The following is a 27,272-nucleotide window of genomic DNA, read 5'->3' on the forward strand; positions in this document are numbered from 1 at the left end:
ATATCTAATTATGGTCAAAATGACAGATTCATTATTGATTTAACTCGACATCTGAAGGCTCCTAATGGTCAAAAGCACAAGACAAAATTTGTTTATGACTTTAGTTTTTAGCTTCTAGGAGGAAAAATAACAAAACTGAAATGTCCAAAAGAGCAAAAGTAACTCAGTAAAATAAGAGCAACAGTTTATCAGAGAAACAGGAAGCTCAATGGTTGATTTTTTTTTTTTAAATCACAAAATAATGACTAAAAAAAAGCTTGGGGCTTTTAATTTGAAACTGATACAGGAAGTTGCAGCATTCGACCGACCAATAGAGTCCCTCCATCACTCAGCCAGTAAAAAAACACATTTGCGATTGCAAATATGAAAAGAAATGAAGCCGTTTTCACAAAAACTTCAGTTTGTTGAATAATTTAGTCGCAGAGAAAGATACGAACACGGAAATGTGCTTCAACATTTATCTAATATTTAACAGAAATCATACAGAAAGACTTTGATTGGTCACATAACGGCACATCCCTGGTTTCTGACGCATATATGTTAACATAGCTTTTTATAATTGCTCCTTAAAAGTCTTGAGCGCAATATAAAAGTGCATATATACGATAGCTTGACAGTAAACAACTCGACATGAACATAAGTTACAGCTAAAACAAAATAAAAAAATCAATGGATCTGAACAGGATTCTGCTTTTCGTCCTATAAAGCTCTTCTGGAGCGACGTGGGCGTTGAATATTTGGCAGTCGGCGTTCGGAGAGACGGGCGAGGTGATTCGGTCCACGAGCATCCTTCGTGTTGGCTGTGTGCGTGTAGTTTAAATAATACTAGTTTTAGTGTGTGTGTGTGTGTGTGTGTGAGAGCGAGAGAGGCAGCATCACGGGGAGAACAGCACGGTCTTGATGTAAGCCACGGTCGTTAAGTTGGTCAACATGTTCACGTGCTCGTTCCCCGGCAGCTCCTTCAGCGTCACCGGCTGCTTCTGCTGGCCCACCCAGCGCTTGCACTGGATGGCGCTCCACAGGTTCACCGTGCCGTCGCCGTCGCCGTACACCACCGTCGGCTCCACGTCGGGGAACGTGTCCGCGTACCGGAAGGCCTCGGACGTGGGGATGCCGCTGCCGTACAGGCAGTGGACGGCCACGCCCGGCGGCGTCAGGTCGGACACCAGCGGCTCCGTGTCCTGACGCATCAGCCAGCCGTCCTTGAAGCCGATGTCATAGTAGAGGCGCTTGTAGTCCTGCACAGTGTAGTTGGTTTTGGGTGTTTGGACCAACACCTGGAGGCGGGGCAAGAAAAAAAAACAAAAAAAAAAACAGTACTCATTTTTATTTGTTGACATGTGGCGCATGCAAAAAAAAAAAAAAAGTTCCTATTACAAAGTCATCATAATTAGTCTGCCAGCTAATCTTAGATAAAAGATGCGACTAATCAATACTTCATTACTCACATCATTGTGAGAGGATTTATTCTGAAAATCTACAACCACTTCCTGCTGGCTGCGTCGTGAAGACAGATTTTGTACGCGAAAATACCTCACACCGACGTCTCTAAACTAAAACTGAGAAAGCGTTTTCAACTTTCACATTATGGTCGTTTGAGTCATTGTGGAAAAATTAGTGCGACTTTAAGGCTAAAATGTAATATTAAAAAAATATGACCATGACGGAGCACTAAATACCAAGAAGGTGGACAAACGATCATCAGAGACTGATGGGGAATTCATTTTTTAAGTCTGTCTGGGTGTAAAGAAAACAAACACCTGTCTTTAAAATCAACACATAAACACAGTCGGACCTTATCTTTGGGCCATGAGTGGGCGTAGGGGAACAGCCAGACGGTGGAGACGGCGGTTCGTTGCTGGGCACGAATCTTCAACGGGCTGATCACATCGATTCGGTTATTATCGCCTAAAAAAAGGTCCAAAACAGAAAAACAACAAGTCAGAGAACTGAAACAGAAGAGTTTCATCATGTTGCTTCTTTAAAAAAAAAAAAAAAGTCTGATTTTAACCGACAAACAGGATCTGGTGTAACTTTCCAAGAGCTCGAATGGAGAAATCGAAGTAGAGGAACAGCGAGTTTGCAGGCGACATGTTTTTAAGATCTGAAAGACTTCGCCGGCAAGAAATAAGGAAACGCAAAGTCAAACGTAAACTGCTGATTTCTAACGGTGCAAAATGTACTACAACTTTCTACGAAGTCTCATTAAAATATCGCCGTCCAAAGCGTTTAGTAGTAGCGTACTTGGTGCGTTACCAAATGTTGAACATGGTATTGTAAACTCCTGTTAATTCTTAGGTAGAAGAGTTCCTGAAAGATCCTTTTTTAATCCCAATTTTATAAAATCTATTTGAACAAAAATAAAATTAAGTCACATTTTTCAATAAATTTTAAAATTGCGAGCCAATAAAAAAAAAAAAAAAAGTTCAAAGTTATTAATTTGACATTTAAAGTTGTTTATGTCAACTCGACGCTTCGGTTTGATCCGCTCCCGTTTGCCCTTCAATACACGTTAATACAAAATTCCACACTTCCTGTATCTTTTTTTTTTCAAATTAAAAGCCCTCTAGGTTTTTCTCGGTATACAGAAACCCCTTCGTTTTCTTATCAAGGCTTTTATTGTGAAGCGTTTGCAGGAACGCGTGTTACACTTTAGATGGAGTAACAACTGTTGAAAAATAGGCTGAATTATATTGTGACTTTATTAAAGATAAAACGATTAAATAAATATCTGTGCCATCAGCTCTTCTTTCTTTTATTATTCTGGACTTTCCCGGCACACGGGCGACATTTTATTCGACACAGTTCAGACCCGCTACGCATGCATGCCGGTACTGTTTGTTTGTTTGTTACCGGAGATGACCACGCGGAGCGTCTTGGCCACGCCGGCCCACGGCGGTCCCAGACAGATGAAGGCTTTGATGTGTCGGTCCTTCCAGGCCTGCGACTGCTGGTTGAGGAAGTACAAGGTGTACATGTTGCCCATGCTGTGAGCGATGAGCACCACGGGCCCGCCAGCCTTCTCCGCCATCTCCTCGATCATCCGCTGCAGCGCCAGGAAGTAGTCCTTGTTCTCGTCTGGAAAACGACAAGAGGAGGTGAGTTTACATTAAAGTCCTTTAAAGCATTTATACAGAGAAACCCAACAATTCCCAAATAAACTAGGCAATGCGCCCAATAACCGGTCCCGGAGGTTTGCGGGTAAAACGGTCCCGGTGAAAAATCGAAATAGTTCAGAGCGCATTTTAAACAGTAGTTTTGCTTGAAATACCCGCAGCTAATATTTACGTCCACGCAATTTTAATTTGCGGTTGATATTTAAAGGAATACGTCGCGTTAAAACTCAGAAGTGTCTGTTATGTTAAATAGGAAACAGAATATTACATGACAAATGTAGTTTTTTGTAGTTATTCTTTTTTTAAGTGGACATTTTTCTCTCTCTGTGTGTGTGTGTGTGTGTGTGTGTGTGTGTGTGCGCGCTTACTGGGGGCTTTCCTCCAATCGTATGGGGCTCCTCTGACATCATCATCTCGGGTGTAGCCCCACTCCACCAGCGCCTGCACTATGCTGAAGAAATACATGCCTGGGACACACAAACACGACATGAGAAGACCGATTAACTGTACGTCAAATGTTTTTGTTTTCTATCTTTGCGAGGATGCCACTTTAAAAAAAAAAAAAATGTTTTTTTAAAAAGGACGCCTCGGGTTGGTCGTGGACTCACCCACGCTGCGTTTGCTGGGGTCCAGGTACTCCACTGAGTACGTCTCCCCGAACCCCGGGACGCGCACCTCCACGCCGGGCGGGGCCACGGTGGTGTGTGTGGTGCTGTTGTAGATCAACCTGCTCACACACACACACACACACACACACACACACACAGTTTATAAAATTCGATCAGTGTCAGTTCTGCCTCTGCGGTGAAACACAAACACACGATACGATGAAACAGACACACTTCTCGTTATTTGTTTTGTTTTGACAAAAACTTCCCCAAGTCGGTTTTTCCTTTAGAAAATCAAAGGCAGATGTGAGAGAAAGTGGTTCTGGTTTCTCAGGCAGAAGTGATTCTTTGCAGAAAAAACACCTTCAGCTGTAAATCTAGTTTCCAACTAGTAATGTTTGAAATGGATATTTTTAAAAAAAAATGGGATTCTTGGGTTTTAGCTGCTTATTTGTCAGTTCTGCGATGTTTAACAGACATTTGAGATAATGTTCATCTCTATCTGGTGTATCAATTTGTGGCTCCGCCCCCTTTTCAAAAATGGGAAATTACTAAGAGAATTGATCACACACAAATAAAAAATAAAAAATAGTAAGGTTCTCTAACGTTTATTACAGAATTTGGTAGCTTTTATTTTACAGTTAGAAAATGTTGGGCTTTAGATGATATTTTAGTTCACCATTCTCGAGTCAAAACGAACAAACAACACAAAAGGTATTTTCTGCACATTAAAAAAAAAAACAACTCATTTAATTTCTGACATCTTAGAAAGTAAACCAGGTCGTCGAAATTTTTTTTTTTTACTTTTAAGGATTTTTGGTGTAACGCAAACTTTAAAAAAAACAACAACAACAACGCCCACCTGATGTTGTCTATCCAGCAGTCGATGGCGATGGGCACCAGCAGCTCCAGGTTGAGCCACAGCGTGAAGAAGTCGTCGGTCTTCTTGAAGCAGAGGTAGTGGACCACGCTCGGTTTATCCAGCTTCGCCTCCAGCTGGTTCCCCAGATCGCCAGGAACTGCAAACACACCGACATCGCTCAAGTTATTATCATAATTATAACCCACTTATCCTTTCATCCACGCATAGATTTTTTTTTTTTTTTTTTTTTTTTTTTTTTTAATTAGATATCAATAATTCAGCTTTAAAATGATTTTTTTTTTCTTTTTTCTCTCATTTAGTGTCCTCCTTCCTCTTTTAATGATCAAATGACATGTATGAGCCACCGGACCCTGGAAATCTGGAGCATCACTGACTTTATCTTTTTGAATAGTTTGTCTAGATAACAAATTGAGGCATAAATGACTCCCAAACACATTATAAATGTCTTAATTGCTTAAAATAAAAAGCTAAATTGTTCCTAATCGTTGGACTTGTAGAACAATAAATTAAAAAATAAATATCTCTCTTTTTTTTTTATAGTCACCACTTTCACAATAATTAATTTCAACGCTATTTAGTCCAAATAAACCCCTTTTCCTGTTATTCTAATGTTTTTAATGTTTTGATGAAACAGCTCGAAGCAGCCACGCGGACTCTTATCACGCGCTCGTTGACAGACAGATAAGACTTCTATAAACGTCTCCAAGTACAAAGACGAGGAATGAAAGCAATTTAAAACCAGCAGGAGGCTTTTATTGTGTGCATTATAAATGGAAATCTCGAAAAGGCTGAGGAGAAAGTATTGATTATTTAATTAGGCTTCTGAGCTCAACTCAATCATGTGATCAGGTGACTGCTGCACTGTAAACAATCACACGCTCACACAAGCACGCGATCAAAACTGGTCCGCATAAAAATAAAAACGACTGCCGTAGATTTCTTTCTTGGCTATTGTTATACCGAGCTCCGTTCAAAAATCGAGCAATTTAAGGACCCCTACCTTGAAGGCGAAATCAAAACTCAACAAACCATGTTTTCTTTGTGTATGGGGGGAAGGAGGGGGGGGTTGAATTCTTCATGCAGCAGACATCATACTCGAAAAGTTCATTTCTTTAAACGTAATTCAACATACGAGATAATACAGACACTGTTCTTTACAATATATTAAAAAAACAAAAACCTCTGGATGTTTTTGGTAAAGGAAGATATCAGGACCAACAGGCCAAACATTTAGAAAAGTTGAAATTTATTTGACGTCTGAACAAATTAGATGAAATTGTCAAAGCCGAGTTGGAGACGGGTCATCGAGGAGTAAGAAACGCGTTGAGTCTTGTTTTTAGCTTCGCGTTAAGTTAACTACAGAAACGGAACATTTTGAATTGGTTAGATTTTAAATGGGGTTTGGCCCAACTTGACTTGTAGCCCGTCGCTAGCTGCTGCCTGCTTGAGAGGTGGCAACTAAGTTGCACAATTATTTTTGCAACAGATGTCAGAGTGACGAAGACCAGAAACACCGACGGAGACACTTACTGAGGACGACGGGGGGTTTTCGGGACAGACAGGACTTGCCGCCGAGACATTTGTCCACCGATCTGCCGTCGCTCCGAGCCGGCAACAGCAACAAAAACAACAAACCGACGGAAAAGGTGGCTACCAGGTGACGACCAGCCATGGCGCGCGATGTCTCATCCCCTCATGGCCGCCTCTTCGTCGTCCTGCAGCCGGAGTTTCTCTCTCTGTTCCGCCGTCAAATCTCTCTGACCACTTCCAACCAACCCTGTTGTGGTGATCGGCGAACCGAGAAATGATCACGAGGTCCTGATTGCAGAGCAATACACCCCGGCAGCCAAGATATAAAACACCTCCCAGCCAATCAAGGCTCACGTCGTAGAGCGCAGATGACGTCGAACGGAAGCAGAGAAAACAAGAAAAGAGATAAACTTTGACTTTTGTACCAAAGTTAAACTAATCAAACAACACTCATGTGGCCATTGTGGCATCATGTGCTTTATTTCAAGTGGAAACATTAAAAAAAAAAACACAACATATATATATATAATTTTGCATCATTGGTTTCACGCTGTCACTATAATTGTTCCAAAAAAATACATAAATCCTAAAGGAAATATTACAGTGACATCATCCACTTTCAAATTAATGTGATAAGTTATTAATCAAAGATAAACAAACCAAAAAGATAATTTAACACAGACTACAACATAAATGAAGCATCATAAAAATAAAAACATAACGTTTTTTTATGTGTTTAATTATTGCGATTAGTATGTTTGCCGTGATTTAAAACCGAGTCTCATTTGTAATTATTGTCGAAGGTGATGTGGAAATAGAAATAAACAGAACCCACTGTGAAGTCATCAGGCGTTAAGTTTGAGATAAGAGGGTTAGGTTCTCCCAAAGTCCAGATTGGTGCTGAGTCTACAAAACGCAAAGAGGAGGAGCTAATGTGTAGTTTTCGGAGAAAAAAAAAAGAAGTCAAATATAAACCGTGTAAATAAAGAAAAATAAACAAATCCAGCACTCTTATTTGTTTTTGCTTTAAAATCGTACGTCGACCTCTTTGGGCGTGTCTGATTGGCCTTCCAGGACGCGCTGGATTTGGCTGAGCACCTTTTCGTGGAAGACGATGTCGAGGTGGGCCAGGCCTCGGTACTCCGTCACGTGGACGGGCTGCTCCTGCTGCTCCGCCCACCGCTTGCACAGACCCATGCTGAAGCTGTCCACCGTGTCGTCGCCGTCGGCGTAAACGAAGTCCACCGGGTCTCCGTTGGGGAAGTCCTCGTCGTAAACGTACGTGACGGGTGTCGGTAGCCCCACGCCGTACATGCACCACACCTCCACGCCGGGCGGGTGGAGGTCGCTGGTGAGGTTCTTGGTGTCCTCCCACATGTACCTTAAAACCAACGAGAGGACGAGGAGTTTAAAACAAGAACAAAAAGATCTTACTGCTCTGTCTTTTTTTTTTTTAACCAGAAGTGACCATATTTGGACGAGCTGGGGGAGGAGCGAGCGGTGGATTTGACTTAATCTGATTTGGAAGGCGAGGACACTAAGCCCCGCCCACCTGTAGCCGAAACCGCCACTTGGCCTGTCAATCAAACAGACAAGCCCCCAAACGCACTGCTTTTTGAGGCCTAATATCTAATTAATGACGGGATTGTTTCCAAATTGATTGCCAGAAAATTAATAACAAGGAGCAACTTTAGTAAATGACACCATAATGACGTGTAAAAAAATGTATTGTCTTTGTATTTCATGAGAAAAGTTGAATGGGAGTCTATGGAGCCAGAGGCTTTTTGGAGCTGACCTCTAGTGGCCCTCGGTGGTATTGCAGCTTATGGTCACTTCCGCATTGGCCTAGTTTTTCGGACCCCAAAGCTACGTCCACTTTTACATACAGACTATGGTCTATCCTCTGGTGGGCAAAAAAACCGAATATTTGTACATGGAAATGTCTGATTTTGGCAACTTCCAGAAGCAAAATTGTCGTATTTCTCTACAAACAAATTTGTTTCCATTAAAAGCCCCCAAAAAAATATTTTAAAGATGCTTTTAAAAATTCTCCACATAGGGGCGTTAAAGCTTTCTATCATTAACTGATATTCCTCACAATAAACTACAGAAATACAACTTTACATGTAGATCCCGTCCGTCAAATTGCAAACTCAATCGGCTCAAAAGTCCATCTAAAAATGCTGTGTAGCTTTTTGTTATTCGAGAGCCCCAATAAATTAAAAAAAAAAACATTTCAAGCCGTTCGGTTACCAGCCGTCCTCGAAACTGATGTCGCTGAAGAAGCGCTGGTAGTCCCGGCTGGTGTAGTTGAAGGTCGGCGTGGAGACGAACACGTGGTCCTTCGGCCAGGCGCCCTCGAACGGCACCATCCAGGGGTTGGTGGTCACCATCCGCTGCTCCTCGCGGATCTTGATGTTAGAAATCATTGTGATGCCGTCGTTTTCGCCTGCGAAGAGTTTCAAAAAACAGTAAAAGCGTGAGTAATGTGTCCCTTTAGCCCCCTCTATCTGTTTTCTATTTGAAGGACCGTTGGGGGGGGGGGGGGGGGGGGGCATTTACCTGTAGCCAGGACTCTCAGTGCTTTTACGGCGCCGCCCCATGGAGCTCCTAAGGAGATGAAGCCCTTGATGTACTTGTCCTTCCAGGCCTGAGGCTGGTGGTTGAGGAAGTAGAGGACGTAGTGGCAGCCCATGCTGTGTCCCAGCAGGTGGACCGGTTTCTGGTGCTGGTCGTACATCTCCTCGACCAGGCCCTGGAGCTTTGCGAGGTACTCTGTGTTCTCGTCTGCGAGACGAAGGTCGATTTAAGTCGGTGTGAATTATGTTTTTGGTTTGGGTTAGTTGTGTAGCGTCTTTCAAGACCTGGAGAATATTCAAATTATTGACAGGCTGAGCGATAAAAATGGGTTTTAAAGAAGAGACTGAGGTTGTTCCAGAATTTCGGACCAAACGATACAGCGCCCTCTAGTCTTGAATCTAAACCCTGCAAGTGCCAGCAGGTTTTTTTATTTGAGGACCTCAGGCGGAGTAACAGTGCAATATAATGAAAATGAAAATAGACCTGAATGCCTTAAAGTGTAAATACCACTGAGGGCCACTAGGGGCTGGCTCCAAATAAAACAATGGCTCCAATTGACACCCATTAAAAAAAAGTATCACACTGGGTTACCACCAAGCCGAAAACAACAGTGACGTCGCCCTGTGGTGGAGCCTTGAGTTTGGCGTTTTGAACGCCGCCATTTGGTTTTTCTGGAATGACCAGGGAGTGACCATATTTGGACAAGCTGGGGAGGAGCAAACATTCCCCTTTTTTAAGGCCTATTATCTATTTAATGAAGGAATTATTTCCAGAAGGACCACCAGAAAACTGGTCCGAAGGAGGGAATTTAACTAATGGCACCAGAACGACTCGTGGAAAACATTTATTGACTTTATATTTAATGAAAGAATGGAGTTGTTTTTGGTTTTTTTTGCTACTTACTCGGAGCTAATCTCCAATCGTACGGCGCTCCGCGGACCGTCTCGTTTTGGATGTAGCCCACGTTGGTCAAGTGTTGCACCATGGTGTGAAAATAACCTGCAAAGAAATCAAAAGAGCATAAATCAATTTTCACTCGTACATCGAAACGTTGGGACAAAATTTCCTACGAATGATCGGATCTCGTGAAACATTTGAGACATTTCGTTTAAAGAAACGCGCGGTGGTTTTTCTCACCGGCCAGTTTGTTATGGTCGAGAAACTCGATGGGATAGGTCTGCCCAAATCCTGGCACCCGCACCTGCACCCCCGGTGAGTTGGACGACCGCCGAGTCGTCCTGTTGTAAACAAGTCTAAGAGGGGGAGGAGGAGGGAACACATGAACACGGACATTCAGTTCTGGCAAAAACATCCTCTAATAAGTGGAAAAAGAACAAAAATATTTTGGTCTCCCCAGATTAATTTTTCCCGTCTGGTGGTGACAGTTTGGACCCAAAAGTCCCAGACGGGTTAGTGAAACATCGGGAGGTGTTTTCGTCTGCTGGCACCTCCGGTTCAGGCCCCGTTGTTACCTTATGTTATCGATCCAGCAGTCGACGCCTATCGGCATGAACATGTTGAGGTCGAGCCACAGCGTGAACCAGCGTTCGGTCTTCTTGTAGCACATCCAGTGGACCAGCCTCGGCTTGTCTAGCTTTGCCTCTAGCCGGTTTCCCAGGTTCCCCGGCACTGAGCGCACACAAAAATCACAATTGGTAAATCAAACAGCGGAAGCTGTGCTTCCAAATATGGTAATTCTAACGTTGGTCAGTAGGGGGAGCCGTGAGACGAATCTAGAGGGATCGTTAAATGGACCGGAAGGAAGTAAAGGACGTCGTTAATTTTTAGATAGTGGTTGAAAAAAATATGCAATCTGAGGCATGAGAATCCTAAATGGGCCCACTACGGGGCGCAAAACAAGTAAATCTGTCCATTTTTAAAGCTGCAGCAGCAGATTTGTGCCACTTGGCGGAAGCAGAAAAAGCTATACAAATTATCATAAAAATTAACAAATATCATCTCAGAGAATATTTAAGATAGAAATTTGTGGGTTTTCTGTCATAAATTTAACCACTAATCTCAAAGAATATTTTACACTTTTTTTTTCTCAAAAATGTGCAGCTTTAATCTCGGGAAATTCTGATATTCTATACATTTACAGGTTTGTACAGTTTTATGTGCAGCCTTATCCTGGAAATAACTGTCAAAACATCTTGGAGAATTCGTGGTTCACCAGTGGATCTAATAATCCGTAAAATGTGCAGTAAAACCTCGACTTGTTGCTGTGTTTTATCGGCTACATTTCTGAGTGTCTTCTCCACTTTTTGCACCTTTTACACTTCCACGTCATATTGGGCAAATAACTTTATCTCACTCTGGTCAAAATGTCAATTTGTTTGAGTGTCCTTCGCTTGGAGTTTGTGTTACTGTTTGTATTTGGACGATGACCCTCTGACTGTAAACAGTGCGTCACCGGGGGTGGGAAGAGAAAAACGTCCCACAGTGTTCCCAACAACACAAAAAAATGTGACCGAGGCTGATTAGTTCAATGTGAGTTTGTGGTCAATCTTACTATACCCACAATTCATAGCGAAATGGTGCGACATTAAGACAGCTCCGTGCAAAACCCATATATTTAGATTTGTTTGCCAAAATGTTCCACGACCACACGAGGAACTTTTCTCTTTATCCGATCACTTTCCTTCGCAGAAACGTGTCTCACATCAGGCTTTGTTTCCGTTTTATTTACACTGTAATAACCACGTAACACGGTTGCTATATTCTTTACTAACACCAAAAACAACCGCAATAAAAAGGTAAAAATGTGCAAACAAGCACAAAGAACTACCTCGTTAAAATATCAATGGCAAAACAAAAAAAGAAGTGTACAACTAAGTGCAGTACGTATGTCCACCGGCTAACAGGCATGGAGGTAAATATAGCAGTGTAGGGGGCGCTAGCGAGCCATTTGGCCACGCCCATCTGCGAAACCACTAAAATATGTAATTTTTCAGCAGGACTGACGCATTTACCAAGTTTCATGAGTTTTTGAGTATGTTAATAAATGTTACATACATGGGTGCGGCATATATATATTAGTGTAGATAGCTTGTGTGTGTGTATTTATATTATATTTGACTTTTTTATGGAAATATAATTATTCTCTTTTTATTGTATTTATTCATACTCATATTTTTCTACCTGACTTTAATAAAGTAAGTCTTTTCTCAAAATAGATAAGTAAGGTTGCACTTAATATTGGCAGTCATATTTTTAAAAAAAATTACTTATTTAAGTAATAAGTCAATTGTTTCAGATAAAGAGGTTGATGAGACCTCACTGAGTGTTCACAGTTTTTTTTTTTTTAATTCAAATAACAACGACTAAACTTCCTGGTGCGTTCAGTGACCCCCTTTTTTTTCCCCCTGCGCCTCAGACCGACCCGTAACTTACCGATAACGAGCGGTGGAGTGCTGTTGCTCAGGACTCTGTTCTTGGCGTTGGGAGGGAAGACGACGTTGACGATCCAGAACCCGGATGAGTGATGAAGCCCGAGCAGAAACACAACCAGCAGCAGCGAGCACAAGTGTACCGCCGAGCCCATCTTTTTTTACTTTTTCTCCCCGTGTTTTTTTCCCCCCGTGCAGCTGTGGAGGGTCCGCGGCGGAGCTTTGGTGTGTTGTCCCTCGGCTTGGTGTTTTGCAGCTGGGGGCGGAGGTGGAGGCGGAGGCGGGCCGGGCCGGGCCGGGCCAGGCCGGTCCGGACCCAAAAAAAAAAACCAAAAAAAAAAACCAAGAGGTCACACCTGTGTAAATGGGTTATTTACCATATCTAATGTAAAATCCATCCACTCCTGGACTACGGAGTGACGTGAATAAACCCCCCCACTCAAGCATGTGTAGGCAGTTTTTAATCAGGGTGATTAATCAAACTGTCAGTAGCAAATAAAACGTGCACTGATTACCCGTTGCCCTATTGACCTCCCCACCCCTCCTCTAATTACACAACGATGTAAATGATTGACGCAGAAGACGAGTTTTTCTTCAAAAACTCACATTTTTACGGAACACTTTCTGCCACCAAAAAGCAAAAGTTTTTAGCTTTTGAATTCGACATTCGTTAAAAAAAACAAAGATGTTAAACTCGCATATTTGTGCAGTGAAAAATATTTTGCATGAGATAACTTACTTCTCTCCAGCTGTGCGCGTCTCTCCCGGAACAGCGAGAACTCTCCGGCCAGCTGCTGCTAGAAAAAAAAAAAAAAAAGACTTTTTTTTTTTACATTTTTTTTATGAAAGCATAGAAAAAGCTCTAAAAGGACTAAATATCATAAATAAAATGAATATATATGCGTATGAATATATCAAAACTATTAACATTTACAGGTTAACAGCTGTTTTTCTGTCATCCAATCAAATCCAGTCTTTTTTTTTTATGAAGAAAGGATAGATTTTTATTGATGAAACATGTCAGTTTTTAAAATATGCATGGCTAGATATTGAGTGAACCATATATAATGTGATTACTGAAACCCTTATGTTATGATACATCAGTGATAAAGTAACAATAATAGACCATTTTGGGGCCAATTTTGAGGCCTATAATCAACCTGTTATCGCTGCTAATACATAATTCCCAGTATGTTAGCAGTGGAGTGAATATTGATTGTACGCTGCTTCGGGAATTTTAGGTCTAAACACTGCTGAGACGGAAGTGTAGCGACTGACTGGAGTTTCTGGTCTTACAAATATGGTTTTAAATAGATATAAATATCCAAAATGTACTTGACAGTGAAATTTCAAGACTGTTATCAACTGTTGGAGAGATTTATACAAGTAGCTCCGACCCAACGATCTCATTGGTCAACTGAACATTTGGAAACGTGCTCGAATCACCATGACAACACACCCTGCTCATCACTAGAAATATCACTACGACTTCTCCATGAGAATATAAAATTGAAATTGAATTTCATATAATATGGAATAAAATGTTTTTACTTGTTATATTAAATGTGACCCTTTTGATCCATTTTTGGTCGCCCCGAGCAACCGTACCGTAACACTACAGATAGTCACGCAATTTAGAATCCCAGTGGCGGCTAGCTTGTTTTAACACATGACACGGTGCTAAAATCACATAAAATACAAGACTCAATTCACATCTTTTTTTCATCAGATATCTTACTTACAACGAGACTAAGCTAGCTGAGCAGTCTAGTGTTTCTACGTGCTGCATTTATTCAGTTTGAGAAACGATCTCTAGAAAGCAATAAAAACGGGACCAGATCTCGTCTCTGTTGCTAGGGTCGTTGCTAAGGGTCGGACTACTTCCTGGGGTGGTAAACATTTCATACATTACATTCGCTTCTACTGACGCGACTTGATAAAAAGATTGTTGCCAAAAAGATTGCGCCAACAAAAAGTTTTATATTTAGAGAGCGAATTGCCCCCACAATGTGAAAACATTTTCTTGACATGTTTTATTTAGATGGTAGCTTGTATAATCGCAATATTACACTCTCGGGTGATGCTTTAACGTTATTATTGGCACTACAGTGATGCGTTCAGGACCCGAGGGCGCATGCGCATTATTTAATCTCAGTGAGACTTTTAAGTATTGAAATTTAAATGTATTTTTTCTTATATTGGGAGTATTGCTCCTTTTACTTTAAAGATCAAGGGTTTAAAAAGGGTACTATTGATTTTTTTTTTATGTACTTACTACAACAATACATGCTTGTCGAGCCTTTCTTGTACCTTATAGACACAGAATACCACTTTGTTGGGTTAGTGTTATTTTTTTGAACCTCCCAAATGTCAGATGGCTCTGGAAGGCAACGTAATCAAAGCGTCGTCATAATCTTGCTGTTGCCACGGTAACGACGCGACAGGCTGTCACGAGAGCAGCGGGTGAGCTGACGGTCCAATCGTAATCCGTTAATTAGAGCGTTTAAAGAACTCGGCTCGTGTCTTGTTTCATGTTCCAGGAGGCTGATGGCTTTTAAATTCATTTACAAAAAGATATTTATGAGTGAAATAAAAAACTTTTTGCCAAAATGTGACAGTAAATCAAACATCCTAAAGCCACAAATAGGCGAAATAGTGCTTCAGTCAGATTGCGCAATCCTCCCGAGAGCAAACCCGGTTCCACGTGAGGTCTTAACTTATTGTACATGTTTGGCTTTTTTAAGTAGGGCACAAGGTCATTGCCTCCTATGTCTCCCCCCCGCCCCCCCCCACCCCCCTCACACACACACACACACACACACACACACACACACACACACACACAGCACAATAAACATGAGAGTGTGAGAAAAACACTGTCCAAAGTGTAGAAGCTAGATTTCCCCGTGAATGATGTTACTCTTCTTTTTTTTTTTTTAGAGGAAGTCATTTATATGATGCCATCGGAAAAGGTCAGAGTCGTAAATGTGACGCTTCCCTGCACAAACACTTAGATTTATTTGGCTCCGCCGGAGCGGACAACATGCAGAGCGTTGTAATCTGGTTTTATTCCATTAAAAAAAAAAAAAAAAAGTCCAAATTCACATGCAAGTACACAACGTGCAGTGGAATACCGATCATCAGCTACGTAAAAGTAAATAAAAGCAACAGGTGAATACAAAAATAAAAATAGGACAAAAAGATCAAACATGAATGTACAAAATATTATAATATAAACATAGAAATGTGTATAAGATGTGCAGTTAAAGAAAGGTAATGACAACTGCACTGTTTAATTGTGTATTTATACATTTGAGCTGTTTTTACCTCTTCGTGTATCTGTTTTAGTCTTTTATCAAACTTTGAATGAAATTGAATTGAATTTCTTTTAAATTGTTTTAATTGTCATAGATTTGTTTTTATTTTAGCTCATCTACTCACTGTTTTTATTTCTGTTACAGTCAAGTAATTTAGTCCACTAAGAAATAAACGAACATTTTCTCTTCTGTGATAAAGTGAAAGCTCATAGAAATGCAAAGGAAAAGGTTTTTTTTAAGTGCAAAAAGAATTGAAGAATTTCAAAAGAGGGCGCTAAGACAACAAGAGCCGAACAATTCCACAGGAGAAGAAGAAAGTGAGCTGACCCCGGAAGTGGGCGGGATTTGTGTGTTCGGAGGAGAAGAAGAAGAAGAAGAAGCTAGCCGTTAGCCTCCCGGTGCTACAGGCTCCTTTGAATCTGCTCTCTTAGCCGATCGTCATGGTCCAACTAGTGGGTTCCCTCCGCAAGGAGCTGGCCGACTCCCTTTCCGCCTGCAAGGTGCTGGTGGTGGGAGCCGGAGGGATCGGCTGCGAGCTGCTGAAGAACCTCGTCCTCACCGGCTTCAAGAACATCGAAGTGGTCCGTCCCGCTTTCTGTTTGTTTGTGTGTAGCTCGTTAGCATGCTAGCCGGGGTCTTTGTGCTGCGGGCTCGGTCTAATTCCTGAGACGTGGCGGGTCGAAGGTGGAAAACGCCGGTGGGGGGTGTTTGTTTGTTTGTTGATACCCCTCCACCCCTCCTCCACCCCTCCTCCCTCTCTCTGAGTTCATTAAGAAGTTGTGGAAATACGAGCGGCGCCGCGGCGACGTTAGCCGGAGCGTTTGGCGCCATTAAAGCGGCTTTAAGTTCGCGTAGTAATGTGACGTCGAGCTGAAACGTGACACAGACACGCTTTGACATCTCGGTATTTATATATGAGGTGTGTGTGTGTGTTGTTTTCTGTTGTGAACTTCTGAGATTTTTTTTTTTTTTTTAGGTTCTTTGTTTATTATCAACTCCCAATTTTGGGGGAAAATTTTTATACAAATATAGTTATGATAATAATGATAATAGTTAAAAAAAAAAAAAAAAAAAGGATATTTAATTGTAAAGCAAAACATTTCCCACCAAATATATCCACCTCAGTTATACTACATAAGGAAATAACAATGCAAACATTTTGAGCATTTTCTTGGTGTTTTTTAAATATTTATTTATTTATTTTTTACCAGATTTAGATCAGTGTGCATATTTGACCTACCAAAGAAGAAGCAGGTACCTGTTTTGACATTATGGGCTGTGAGGTAGAGTAAAACACTCCTACAGATGAAAACCAGCTTCTGTTTCGACTCCTGCAGGCGTTCACACCTGCGACCTTCAGTGTGAAGAGAGAAGTGTGTGTTTTAGTTTTTTTCAGTCCTTAAAGCTACAATTAAATTAACAAGGCTGCCCGAGTGCAGAATTTTGGATCGAGGGATCGGGAGCTACATAATTAAAGTCTTAAGGGTTTTCTGGGATGATAAAATACTAATTATGATGGAAGTCGTGGCGTCGGGAGTGAGGAAATGAAGGGAGACTTTCCTGGAGGTGTTTCTCTCACACACTCTCATATTTCTATTTTTAAAAGTCTTGTGAGTGTTTTTCTTTTTTTTTTCTTTTCTTCTTCCTAACTGGGAATCAACCAGACTCTGCAATCTAAATGTAAATAATGGCAATCTTGGACAGGAGGTCCAGGAGGTCGGCGGGGTGTGGGGGGAACATTTGACCTAATCAGGGAAGCAGAACACTGCAAAAAGAAAGAACAGAAAACTATAATAATAATAATAACAAAAGAATAAAAACAATCGAAAAATGGTTGAAAAACAACCGTGACGTCATTCTGAAGGTTTTTTTTGTCCTGACTATCGCAGAAAAAAATCGTCTCTTGTCTGCCATGAAAACAGTAAATCTATAGATTCTTTGGTTATTTCTTTTCCAAACAGTTTCTATTACTAAACTGTGTTCGACAGGTTGATTTCAAACCGCCATAAATATCACGTTTTTGTTTTTGATTGTTTTCGGGCAGATTGACTTGGACACAATCGACGTCAGCAACCTGAACCGTCAGTTCCTCTTTCAGAAGAAGCATGTTGGCAAGTCTAAAGCACAGGTATGTATGTATGTATGTATGTATGTATGTATGTATGTATGTATGTATGTATATATATATATATATGTATGTATTTTGACAGAGTAGCGTTGTTTCAAACCTGCAGACTGACCTGAAATAACCTCCAGCGTGTGAACACACAAAAAAAAAAATATATATCTGCAGCTTTGAATTATTTTACCCAGAAATCAGCGTGTTTTCTGTTTTAACACACTCAATAAACATATTGATAAATTTTTCCAGCAACAGCGAGAAAAAAAGCGAAACTTTTTTTTTTGGGTGCGTGGTTGTTCAGGAACATCTGTAGCTTCCCTCAGATGCTTTTAATTTTGAAATTCTTCATGCCGGTAGGCCCCGCCCCCCTTTTTCCCTTACGGAGCCAAGATGGCAACCGTTTAGGGCGTTTGCAATGTTTCCGTACTCGACAGTTGGAAGTACAACATCTGAAACCCAGCACATGTGGCTGACCTCCGTCGTCCTTCCCGTTTGTTTTCTCAGGTTGCCAAGGAGAGCGCCCTGCAGTTCTGTCCCAGCGCCAACATCACCGCCTACCACGACAGCATCATGAAGTGAGTTTCGGTAGGGCCGAGACTTTTTTGTTTTCATCAGCCGATCCCGTGACGTGATTACAAATCATGTCTTCTTTCTTTCCGACAGCCCTGATTACAACACGGAGTTCTTTAGAAAGTTCATGCTGGTGATGAACGCTCTGGACAACAGAGGTGTGAGATGTTATCCGTTTCTGCCAAATGCAATTCAAATGACCTGAATATCAAAAATAATAATAATAATAATTCTCGTCTCCCCCAGCTGCCCGTAACCACGTGAACCGGATGTGTCTGGCAGCTGATATCCCGCTGATCGAGAGCGGCACCGCTGGATACCTCGGACAGGTCTCGGTCATCAAGAAGGTAGAAACGACTATTTTTAACGCTTAAAAATCTTAAAGCATTAATATTCTCTCCACTAAAAACCTGCAAAGGAGGAGGAGCCACTGTGAACGTCTCACCTTCTCATTCCCCCCCCCCATCCTCCCCCAAAGGGACTGACAGAGTGCTACGAGTGCCAGCCGAAGCCCACCCAGAAGACCTTCCCGGGATGCACCATCAGAAACACGCCGTCCGAGCCCATCCACTGCATCGTCTGGGCCAAGTATCTCTTCAAGTGAGGCTCCGCTCTCAAATCGTAACTGGACAGTAATAATGAGAAATGGATCTGCGCATTTACACCCAAACTTGAAGAAATCTGAGGCACTGAAGAGGGTGATTTTAACTCAAAAGCCCTTAATCAGTCACGGCTAATTCAATCATAGTACAAACGCGTTTCAGCCTCTGAGGCCTTCGTTCGGGTTTTGTTCCTTATATGTGTTTGGTCAGTGGTCACATGACCCGTATGGACCAATGAACTGTCACCACACTCCATGGAGGAGCAGGTAAAAGACACATGATAGGAAAACATAATATCACGGACTAGAAATCAAATGTCAAGATATTAATCAAAAATCTTAAAATCTCCTAATAGTTTAAACACACATTTGAACATTAAGTAACATTTGACCCAGTTTCCTAAAGAGAGAAAAAAAAAAAATACATGAAAGTACAGTTACAAAAGACATTCAAACCGGAGTATTGTTTGGCTTTTAATGTGCAGATCCAAAACTTTTAAACCAGGTCGCTGCCCCTCACTGACTTTACCAGATATCCTCAATCAATTACACTTTGAGTCCACTGTTTTTTGTTTTGTTTGTTTGTTTGTTTGTTTTGTTTTGGTCGCTTTTCTAGTCAGCTGTTTGGAGAAGAGGACGCAGATCAAGAGGTGTCTCCCGACACGGCGGACCCAGAGGCTGCATGTGAGTTGACTGCGCTGCAGTTTTTTTTTTTTTTTTTCATTTATTTATTTTTAAACTCGTTAATTCTCTGTAAAACAGGGAAACCCGAGGAGACGGAAGCTCGCGCCACGGCCTCCGAGAAGGACGGGGACATCAAGCGCGTCTCCACCAAGAACTGGGCTCGCTCCACCGGATACGACCCCGTCAAACTCTTCAACAAGGTCAGACCCCCAAAAAATAAAATAACGGGCTGCGCGAGGCGAGCGGAGCGATACTTTATGTTAACGTCAACTCTCCTCCCGCAGCTCTTCAAAGATGACATCATGTACCTGCTGACCATGGACAAGCTGTGGAAGAAGAGGAAAGCTCCGACACCTCTGGACTGGCAGCAGCTGGAGAACAGCAGTATGTCTTTAAATTTTAATTTGATTTCAATTATTCCGACTACGTCTGTGCTGCAGTTTAGTTTTCATCCGTGCGTCGTCCCGCGTTTGTCCGCAGTGCGTCCTCAGGAGGAGACGCCGTCCTCGGGTCTGAAGGACCAGCAGGTTCTGGGCGTTTGGGGCTGCTGCCAGCTGTTCCGGCACAGCGTGGAGACTCTGTCCTCGCAGCTGCAGGAGAAGGGCGAGGGAGCCGAGCTGGTCTGGGACAAGGTGAACATGGCAAACACACGACGTACAAGTGTGTGTGTGTGTGTGTGTGTGTGTGTGTGTGTGTGTGTGTGTGTGTGTGTGTGTGTGTGTGTGTGTTCCATCATCTCGGGGTTTTTGTTTTGCTTTTCTTTTTTTAATTATTATTATTATCTCTGCACGCGTGTCTTTATGAATCAGTGGTTCTGTAGAGATGATAAAAATGTAAATATCTCCAGAAACATGTCGTAAATATACGATGCAGATTTGAAAAGAAAACACTGAAATATAAACTTCCTCTGCTCCCCGTGATGTGCTGCAAAACTTAAAAGAAGAAGACAAAAAACGTGGCAGTGAATTACCAGGTTTATCAGGAGTAAAAACAGCCTTTTATTATTATTTGTTTTGCTCCTTTTAGAAATGCAGCTCTGCCCTCTAGTGGCCGTCAGATTTACGTGCAAGATATTATTAGTTGGTGATTTAATTACTGAAAGCTGAATGACGTTTTACGGACTGGAAAAAGTTAACAAGGACATGAGTCCCGTTGGATTGAGTACAATTAGAAAAAACAAATATTGGTTACAAGAATAAAAAGAAAAACACAAAATACATGTCAACCAGATGACAAAGAGTGTACAGGTGGTGGAGAACATGTTAAAACTCGTTCTTTTTAAATCTTTAAAATTTTTCTACTTCTATAATGAAATGTTTGTGCTGCATATAGATAGATAGATAGATAGATAGATAGATAGATAGATAGATAGATAGATAGATAGACAGATAGATAGATAGATAGATAGATAGATAGACAGATAGACAGACAGATAGATAGATAGATAGATGGATAGATACTTTATTAATCCCTCAAAAGGAAAAAATACATGGCAAAGCAATAAAAATGACAGTTAAAAATAAAGGTAGTAAAAAAATGAAATATAAAAAAAAACAACAAGGAAATAAATTTACATTATATACAAATTAAAAATATAATAATATTAAATTAAACTAAACTAAGCAACAGTGTTATTGTTGTGTGATGGATTTGGCCAGAGGTGAGTTATAGTATCGTCTGATTAATGTTATATTATATGTTGCTATTATTATTAATATTATAATAGTATAACGACATCCTTCCTCTTGACATCAGGACAACCCTCCTGCTATGGACTTTGTCACCGCGGCGTCCAACCTTCGCATGCACATCTTCAGTATGAACATGAAGAGTCGCTTCGACGTGAAGTGTAAGTTCATATACTCGTCGTGTCTCTCTTTTTTTTTTTTCCCTCAACAGGAAGTGACTTTCTGTGGTTCAGACGTTAAAGACTGAGACTAGTAATCTCCAATCAGGACTATAAAGTGATGTGTTTGTTTTTGTTTTTTTCAGCCATGGCGGGTAACATCATCCCGGCCATCGCGACGACCAACGCCGTCATCGCCGGACTCATCGTGCTGGAGGGGCTGAAGATCCTGTCCGGGGAGCTGGAATCCTGCCGCACGGTCAGCTCGGCGACACATCAATGAGTTTGATATTATAGGTCAAAGGTCAAAGTAACTGGGGGGGGGGGGGACTGGCTCCAAAAAAGGCTCCGCCTCCACAGGCTCGCATTTAACTTATTGATATAGAAATCCGTCGAGTCATTAAATGTTTCCCTCGATTCTTTACGGTGTCATTTGCGAAAGTTGCTCCTTTTTATTAATCTGAAAATAATACCAACATTGATTACATATTAGTGCCAGGTTTGGGGGGGGGTGTTTGTTTGATTGACAGGCCTGTAGTGCAGAAGTCTGATTCGTTGTTTTGTTTTTTGGCTCCTATGTGTCTAAACTGAGAGATCTCTAAAACTTCTTTTGATTCACGAACGGGTCTCTTTTTTTCTTCAGCAGGTGCCTCACAAGCCAAGTCGAGTCCTCCGTTCACGTCCATCTCCTTTTTTTTTTTTTTTTTTGTCCCCCCCGCCTCCAGATCTTCCTGAACAAGTGTCCCAACCTGAGGAAGAAGCTGCTGGTCCCGTGCATCCTGGACCCGCCCAGCACCAACTGCTACGTCTGCGCCAGCAAACCCGAAGTCACGGTCAAACTCGACGTCCACAAAACCACGGTGCTCTCTCTGCAGGACAGGGTAAAGTTACCGCACGCCCCCACCGAGTTTTACCGCCGGCCTTGTTGACATGATGCCGTGTAGGAGGAACAAAACATCCATGATAACCGTGATCAGCATATCCAAAAGAAAAGAAAAAAAAGGTGTCAACCGGTTCACCATCATAGAGCCGGTGTTTTAACACGTTTGCCACGTGTAACTTGTAGGACTCGGCCGGCCCAAAGGTAGAGAAGAAAACAACAAAAAAAGCTGACTCGGCAGTTTTGAGCCAGGTGGCCCCAAGTGGGGAAAAAAAAAGGTTGGACATTTCTTTTTTTATCCAACAGCTGACTTCATGTTTTTCTTTCATCTTTCTGTTCAGATCCTGAAGGAGAGGTTCGGCATGGTGGCGCCGGACGTTCAGATAGAAGACGGGAAAGGAACCATCCTCATCTCCTCGGAGGAAGGAGAGACGGAGGGTGAGGAAGAGTTCATTAATTCTCGCACTTTTTTTAAAAATGTATTTATTTTTATTTTTTTTAAGACTTTGAAGCTTTGAACTTCAGGCTGTTTTGAAGACGGATGGTAGAAAGAGGCCGTAAGTCCCAGTTGTGATCAAACAGAATTATTAAAGAAAAAGTCTTATTTCAGATGCGGAAAGTCAACGTATTCAAGCATTTTTATTTGCGGCCATGTCATTGAATATCCTGGAGTTTTGTTTTCAATTTTAGTTGCCAGTTATTCAAATATTTTCCATGAAGTATTTTTTTCTACATCGTGTTATTGAAATTCGTGTTTGTTTTTTTTTTAATCTCCTTCGCGCTCGTCAACAAATCATTCAAGAGTTGCATTTTCCTGTTCAGACGGACGGCAGCCAGAAAACCGTTTTGACTTCCTGTTAAATTGTCCTTTAAACATGCGAAGAGTCAACGAGCGGTTTCGTCCTCACGTGAATCGTCTGCCCGTCGTCTCTCTTCACAGCCAACAACGACAAATTCCTCTCCGACTTCGGGATCCGTAACTGCAGCCGCCTCCAAGCCGACGACTTCCTCCAAGACTACACGCTCCTCATCAACGTCCTGCACACGTATGTCCCTTCTGAACACGTGAATGAATGAAACGCACAGCAGGCACGTGATGTGACTTTCTTCATTTTTTTTTTTTTTTTCTTGTTCGTCTGCAGCGAGGAGCTCGAGCGGGATGTGGAGTTCGAGGTCGTAGGAGAGGCCCCGGACAAAGCCCCGCCCCCTCCGAGCAAGCAGCAGGAGGAGGTCAACAGCATCACCAACGGCAACAAAGACTCCGCCCAGCCGTCGACGTCCTCTAAAGGTCGGAGTCGTCTCTAGGATAAATGAGAAAGAGCAGAAATGCTGAGTCACGTGACAAATTGTTAACTTTTAAACTTGGAAGAAGAAAAAAACAACTTTTTCTTTAACGAACTTTGTTTTGACAGTCGGAGCTGTCATGTAAGATGCATGACGGTCTTCTCTTTCATTTCAGCTCCGGCCGAGGACGACGACATCATGATCGTCGACTCCGAGGAGGAGGAGGGGGGGGGAGGGGCCGAAGGAGAAGGAGGAGGAGGGGGGGGCCGTCGTCCAGCTCGGCGGCGGCTGGCGAGAGGAAGAGGAAACACCTGGACACAGAAAGCGGTGAGACTTCCAACAAGCGCCCACGGACTGACCAATCCAGTGCAGCCGCCGCTGCCAGCGACGACGATGACATCATTGCTCTGGACTAACCCCCCCCCCCCCCCCCCCCCCCCCACACACACACACACACACACACACACACGCATAGTATCCTGAAGGACTGAGAACTCTTTAAACGCTTGTCCTTTTGACTCCAGACAGGCAGCAGGCTTAAATAAAAAAAAAAAACACACCACTTTTATGAAGAACAACCCCCCCCCCCTTCCCTCCCCCCAACCGGTCCGTCACTTCCTGTCTGTGCTTTCATACTCCCTCCGCTCTCCGACACGATGCTGTAAATAGGTTCTATACGTGTTTAAATAGAAAACCGTTTTTGGAAAAAAAAATCCACACACACCTTGTTTTGTTGTCGTTTTTTTTCTGTTCATTTCTGGTCCCGATGATAAAATGTTTCTCAATGGTTAAAAAAAAAAGAAGAAAAAAAGTATTTTGTTTTTTTTGTATTTTTTTATAAACGTGCTGTATTTCTCATGCTACACAAGTCAGAGTGTTTTTGTGCTTTGTCGTCAAGTTTCAAAAATATTAAAACAAAATGTTTTCTGGCGTTGTGATGTCGAGCGGCGGTTTGGATGGCGGCGCTGGACGTAAAAAAAAAAGCACAGCGGCACGAAGTGGAGTCCCGTGCCGGGGGGGGGGGTTAGTTTGCTACCTCTTTTCTACAAACTAATGTGTGTTTTCGGCTGCAGGGAAAAAAAAAAAAAAAAAAAAAAAAAAAGGGCAAACAGCCGCGAAGAGGAGCCGACCGCGGCTCTCCAAAGGCTCGGAGTCAGACCCAGGTTAGTAGTAGTAGTAGTTGTGTAACGTAAAGATGTTCCAGTTGCTTTCTATTTGTATGACTCGGTTGTGTCCGAGTAAAGAAGCGGTGACTTTAAAAAGACGAGAACCGCGGGGTTGGGAGCTCGGTTTCATTCTGCGGAGGTCGAACCGGGTCATCTTTAATGGCAGCGAAGTCCGGAAGCACTTGAGCTGCTGCCGTCTGCCTCAAGTCCATAATTTCTTCCTCTTATTGTGATCTGACTGGAAAAAAAACCCAGAAAGCTATGAGAGCCCTTTTGGACCAATTTGATGAAGAAATAAACGCAACGACTGCAGAGGCTTCTTCTTTTGTCTAATTTTTATTGTGATAATTTGTGCACATTTGAATATATATAAACAATCTTTCAGAAACTTTAACCAAGTTGCCTAAACTTAACCGAGCCAAACCATCGAGGGCGAAGAGAAGAATCCTTCGGTTGACTTTTTCTTCCGCTTTTCCGGCATCGGGTCGCGGTGGCAGCAGGTCGAGCGAGTCGGCCCGGACTTCCCTTTCTCCCCGTCTGTAGCGTTTTCCAGCTCATCCCGAAGGAAGCAACGCTCCCAGGCTGGCTGAGTCGTCGGAGTCCTTCTCCATGGCCTCCCCGAACTCCTTCCTATCCTCGAAGGTTTTAGCATCCGGGACCACCTTCTGGCCTGCCGGGACCTCTCGGCTGCTTCAGGAGACCCCGCCCATCCCCGAGCCAACCGGACCCGAAAGGCCTCAGAAAAGGTGAAACTAAGAAGTGTTATTGTTTTATGAAAAAAAAAAAAAAGAAAGAAGTTAATTCCATGACAGCAACATGTTTCAAAAAACAGCGTCCAACGAAAGACTGGAAAAGTCGCGTAATCCTTAAAGAAACACCTGGAAACAACTTTTTTTTTTTTGGTTCCAAGCAAAAACACCAGAACAAAAAAATTGAAATGTAAACTTGCTGAATGTAATTTTTGTTTGAATTTTATTCAAAGCTCGAGAGTTTCGAGGTTCTGTATAAAAGGGAACTGGGTCGTACCCGCAGCTCTTCGTTGCGTTCGTTTCGAAAGCAACCGTTATCCTACACTACGCCGACCCGAGCCCCATGTCTGAAGAACTCGCGGACGGATTTACGCAAATCCGAGAAGAAGCTGCCGCGTCTCTTTGCGTTTTTCTTCCTCAGCTGCTCTTCGATCAAAGAAACGATCCTGTCGTCGATCACTCCGTAGTCGCCCGACAGTAGATGCATCACCGTCTTTGGGTCGCCGAACTCCGCGTGGAACTCCTTGTAAGTGTCCTTGACGATGTCTTTTAAGTCCGTCGGGGGGGCGTAAAAATATTGACCCTCGATTTCAGGCCAGACTTTGTGGAACAGCCGCGTGCTGATGTGGTTGAGCTCTTTCGCCGTGCTGTGCATCTTCGATTTTTTATCGGCCCACCAAACCAGCGTCCGAAGAAAAACCCTCACCGACTCCTGGAATTGGTCCTCGTCCTCCTCCTCGTCCTCCTCCTCCCCCTCTTCCTCTTCCTCCTCCCTCTCTTCCTCTTCCTCCTCCTCCTTTTCCTCCTCGTCTTCCACCTCCACCTCCTCCTCCTCCTCCGTCGTTGCGGCATCGACCGAGTCAGTCGCCTCGGTCGTAACGACGTCGACCTCTGGTGACGGCGGCGGTATCTCTTTGGCCGCGGGGCACAGCTCCGGGAAGAAGCCGTTGATCCTGACCTCGAAAGGCGGTCGGCGCCTTTTTTGAGTCGATTCCCACGCCGTAAAACCCGGCAACGGTTGGATTGGAAACGCAAGTAGCGCGGTTTCATCGTCGTCCTGCTGAGCTTCTAAATCCACGATGTACCAGCTGTCCTCGGTGGTCTCTCCACGTCGGCTCGTGCGTCTCATTTTCCTGGCGAAGTTTTGTATCGCTTGTCCAGCGAAAACATTTCAGGAATCCCTAATCTCTTTGGGCGGGGCTTTGGCATGTTGACAGCCGGTTGCCCGGCAACGGCCACGCCCAAAATGATGTTTACAAGCTTTCGTAAGTGCTGCTGTGATGTCATAAGGAGGCTACTTGTGACATCACGGAAGTGGAATTTCACTGTGGGCGGGGCTTAGTAGATTGACAGTGACGTTTGGAAGCTTTCGTTCTTTGCATTGATTTTACCAGCGAACGCGCTCTCTTGTCTTCCCGACACGCGACGCTTCAGTTTGTGAAAACTTCACCGATTTCTTTCGACGCACGACATCAACATTCGAGAAAACACACAGCAATGAACGGAGAAACGTTTTTTCAGGAAACGGAGGTCCCAGAAGTTACAGTGGAGACATTTCGCCCGCTGTACGAACGTTTTTTCGACAAGCTCACGCCACATCAAATGACGCTCCTGATTCAGGGGAAACCCGACGACGACACCAAGACTTCGCTGACGCGGCTCGTGTCCAACGTGATCGAAGTCGTTTCGAAATCGCTGCTGGAGGAAATGATCAAAACGGACGTGAAGCCCGTCTCCAAGGAGCACGTGTTGTCCAACCTGGGCGACACGCTCCCTCAAAGTTTAGCCCAAGTCCTGGGCGTCACGGAGGAGGTCCGCTGCAAGAGCTCGCACACTTTGACCAGCCTGGTCGCCAGAGAGGTGACCCGAAGCGTCAACTCCGCCCTCTCCCTCGAAGACCCTCCGAAGTCGGAGCCGAAGTGCTACGTCACTCCCGCGTGCAGGATT

General features: G+C 43.0%; 3 protein-coding genes across 5 annotated transcripts; 1 reads left to right on the forward strand and 2 right to left on the reverse strand.

The window, feature by feature from the left end:
• Positions 1-244: 244 nt before the first annotated feature.
• On the reverse strand, positions 245-6,455 carry pla2g15 (phospholipase A2, group XV). Its single transcript, XM_069172736.1, has 7 exons — positions 6,138-6,455; positions 4,587-4,743; positions 3,725-3,843; positions 3,485-3,583; positions 2,854-3,078; positions 1,796-1,908; positions 245-1,277 (listed from the first exon to the last, which is right to left on the reverse strand). The coding sequence occupies exons 1-7, from the start codon at positions 6,277-6,279 to the stop codon at positions 876-878; spliced, it is 1,257 nt and encodes a 418-aa protein (XP_069028837.1). The 5' UTR covers positions 6,280-6,455; the 3' UTR covers positions 245-875.
• A 137-nt stretch (positions 6,456-6,592) lies between these two features.
• Positions 6,593-12,555, reverse strand: lcat (lecithin-cholesterol acyltransferase). Its single transcript, XM_069172735.1, has 7 exons — positions 12,111-12,555; positions 10,190-10,346; positions 9,855-9,970; positions 9,621-9,716; positions 8,700-8,924; positions 8,391-8,586; positions 6,593-7,518 (listed from the first exon to the last, which is right to left on the reverse strand). The coding sequence occupies exons 1-7, from the start codon at positions 12,259-12,261 to the stop codon at positions 7,164-7,166; spliced, it is 1,296 nt and encodes a 431-aa protein (XP_069028836.1). The 5' UTR covers positions 12,262-12,555; the 3' UTR covers positions 6,593-7,163.
• Positions 12,556-15,767: 3,212 nt separating this feature from the next.
• On the forward strand, positions 15,768-24,341 carry uba2 (ubiquitin-like modifier activating enzyme 2). Of its 3 annotated transcripts, XM_069172812.1 has the most exons (18): positions 15,768-16,004; positions 17,468-17,551; positions 18,050-18,120; positions 18,209-18,273; positions 18,362-18,462; positions 18,594-18,715; positions 19,333-19,400; positions 19,479-19,600; positions 19,685-19,784; positions 19,881-20,032; positions 21,156-21,249; positions 21,393-21,505; positions 21,972-22,127; positions 22,468-22,564; positions 23,067-23,172; positions 23,269-23,414; positions 23,586-23,634; positions 23,670-23,846. In XM_069172812.1, exons 1-18 carry the CDS (start codon positions 15,864-15,866, stop codon positions 23,824-23,826), a joined length of 1,944 nt encoding a protein of 647 aa, XP_069028913.1. In that variant the 5' UTR covers positions 15,768-15,863; the 3' UTR covers positions 23,827-23,846. The 3 variants fall into 3 exon arrangements, with proteins under 3 accessions (XP_069028913.1, XP_069028912.1, XP_069028911.1); XM_069172811.1 differs by having other exon boundaries at positions 23,586-24,341; XM_069172810.1 differs by having other exon boundaries at positions 19,479-19,784; positions 23,586-24,341.
• Positions 24,342-27,272: the final 2,931 nt, after the last annotated feature.

The sequence above is a fragment of the Embiotoca jacksoni genome, unplaced genomic scaffold (genome assembly GCF_022577435.1).
Source record: "Embiotoca jacksoni isolate LCO1_2020_lvr unplaced genomic scaffold, fEmbJac1.0.p SCAF_55, whole genome shotgun sequence".
Lineage (NCBI taxonomy): Eukaryota > Metazoa > Chordata > Actinopteri > Embiotocidae > Embiotoca > Embiotoca jacksoni.

What these genes read in the sequence shown, in the direction of transcription:
- lcat (XM_069172735.1), bottom strand. Translation starts at nt 12,261, where the DNA reads ATGGGCTCGGCGGTACACTTGTGCTCGCTGCTGCTGGTTGTGTTTCTG. An exon ending in TGCTGGATCGATAACATAAG is followed by an intron (nt 9,971 to 10,189) that starts GTAACAACGGGG and finishes TCCCCCTCTTAG; the next exon opens with ACTTGTTTACAACAGGACGA. An exon ending in ACTGAGAGTCCTGGCTACAG is followed by an intron (nt 8,587 to 8,699) that starts GTAAATGCCCCC and finishes AACTCTTCGCAG; the next exon opens with GCGAAAACGACGGCATCACA.
- uba2 (XM_069172810.1), top strand. Translation starts at nt 15,864, where the DNA reads ATGGTCCAACTAGTGGGTTCCCTCCGCAAGGAGCTGGCCGACTCCCTT. An exon ending in CCGAGCTGGTCTGGGACAAG is followed by an intron (nt 20,033 to 21,155) that starts GTGAACATGGCA and finishes TCTTGACATCAG; the next exon opens with GACAACCCTCCTGCTATGGA. An exon ending in GCCGTCGACGTCCTCTAAAG is followed by an intron (nt 23,415 to 23,585) that starts GTCGGAGTCGTC and finishes CTTTCATTTCAG; the next exon opens with CTCCGGCCGAGGACGACGAC.
- pla2g15 (XM_069172736.1), bottom strand. Translation starts at nt 6,279, where the DNA reads ATGGCTGGTCGTCACCTGGTAGCCACCTTTTCCGTCGGTTTGTTGTTT. An exon ending in CGATTGGAGGAAAGCCCCCA is followed by an intron (nt 3,079 to 3,484) that starts GTAAGCGCGCAC and finishes GTCGTTTTCCAG; the next exon opens with ACGAGAACAAGGACTACTTC. An exon ending in ACTCATGGCCCAAAGATAAG is followed by an intron (nt 1,278 to 1,795) that starts GTCCGACTGTGT and finishes CCCCGCCTCCAG; the next exon opens with GTGTTGGTCCAAACACCCAA.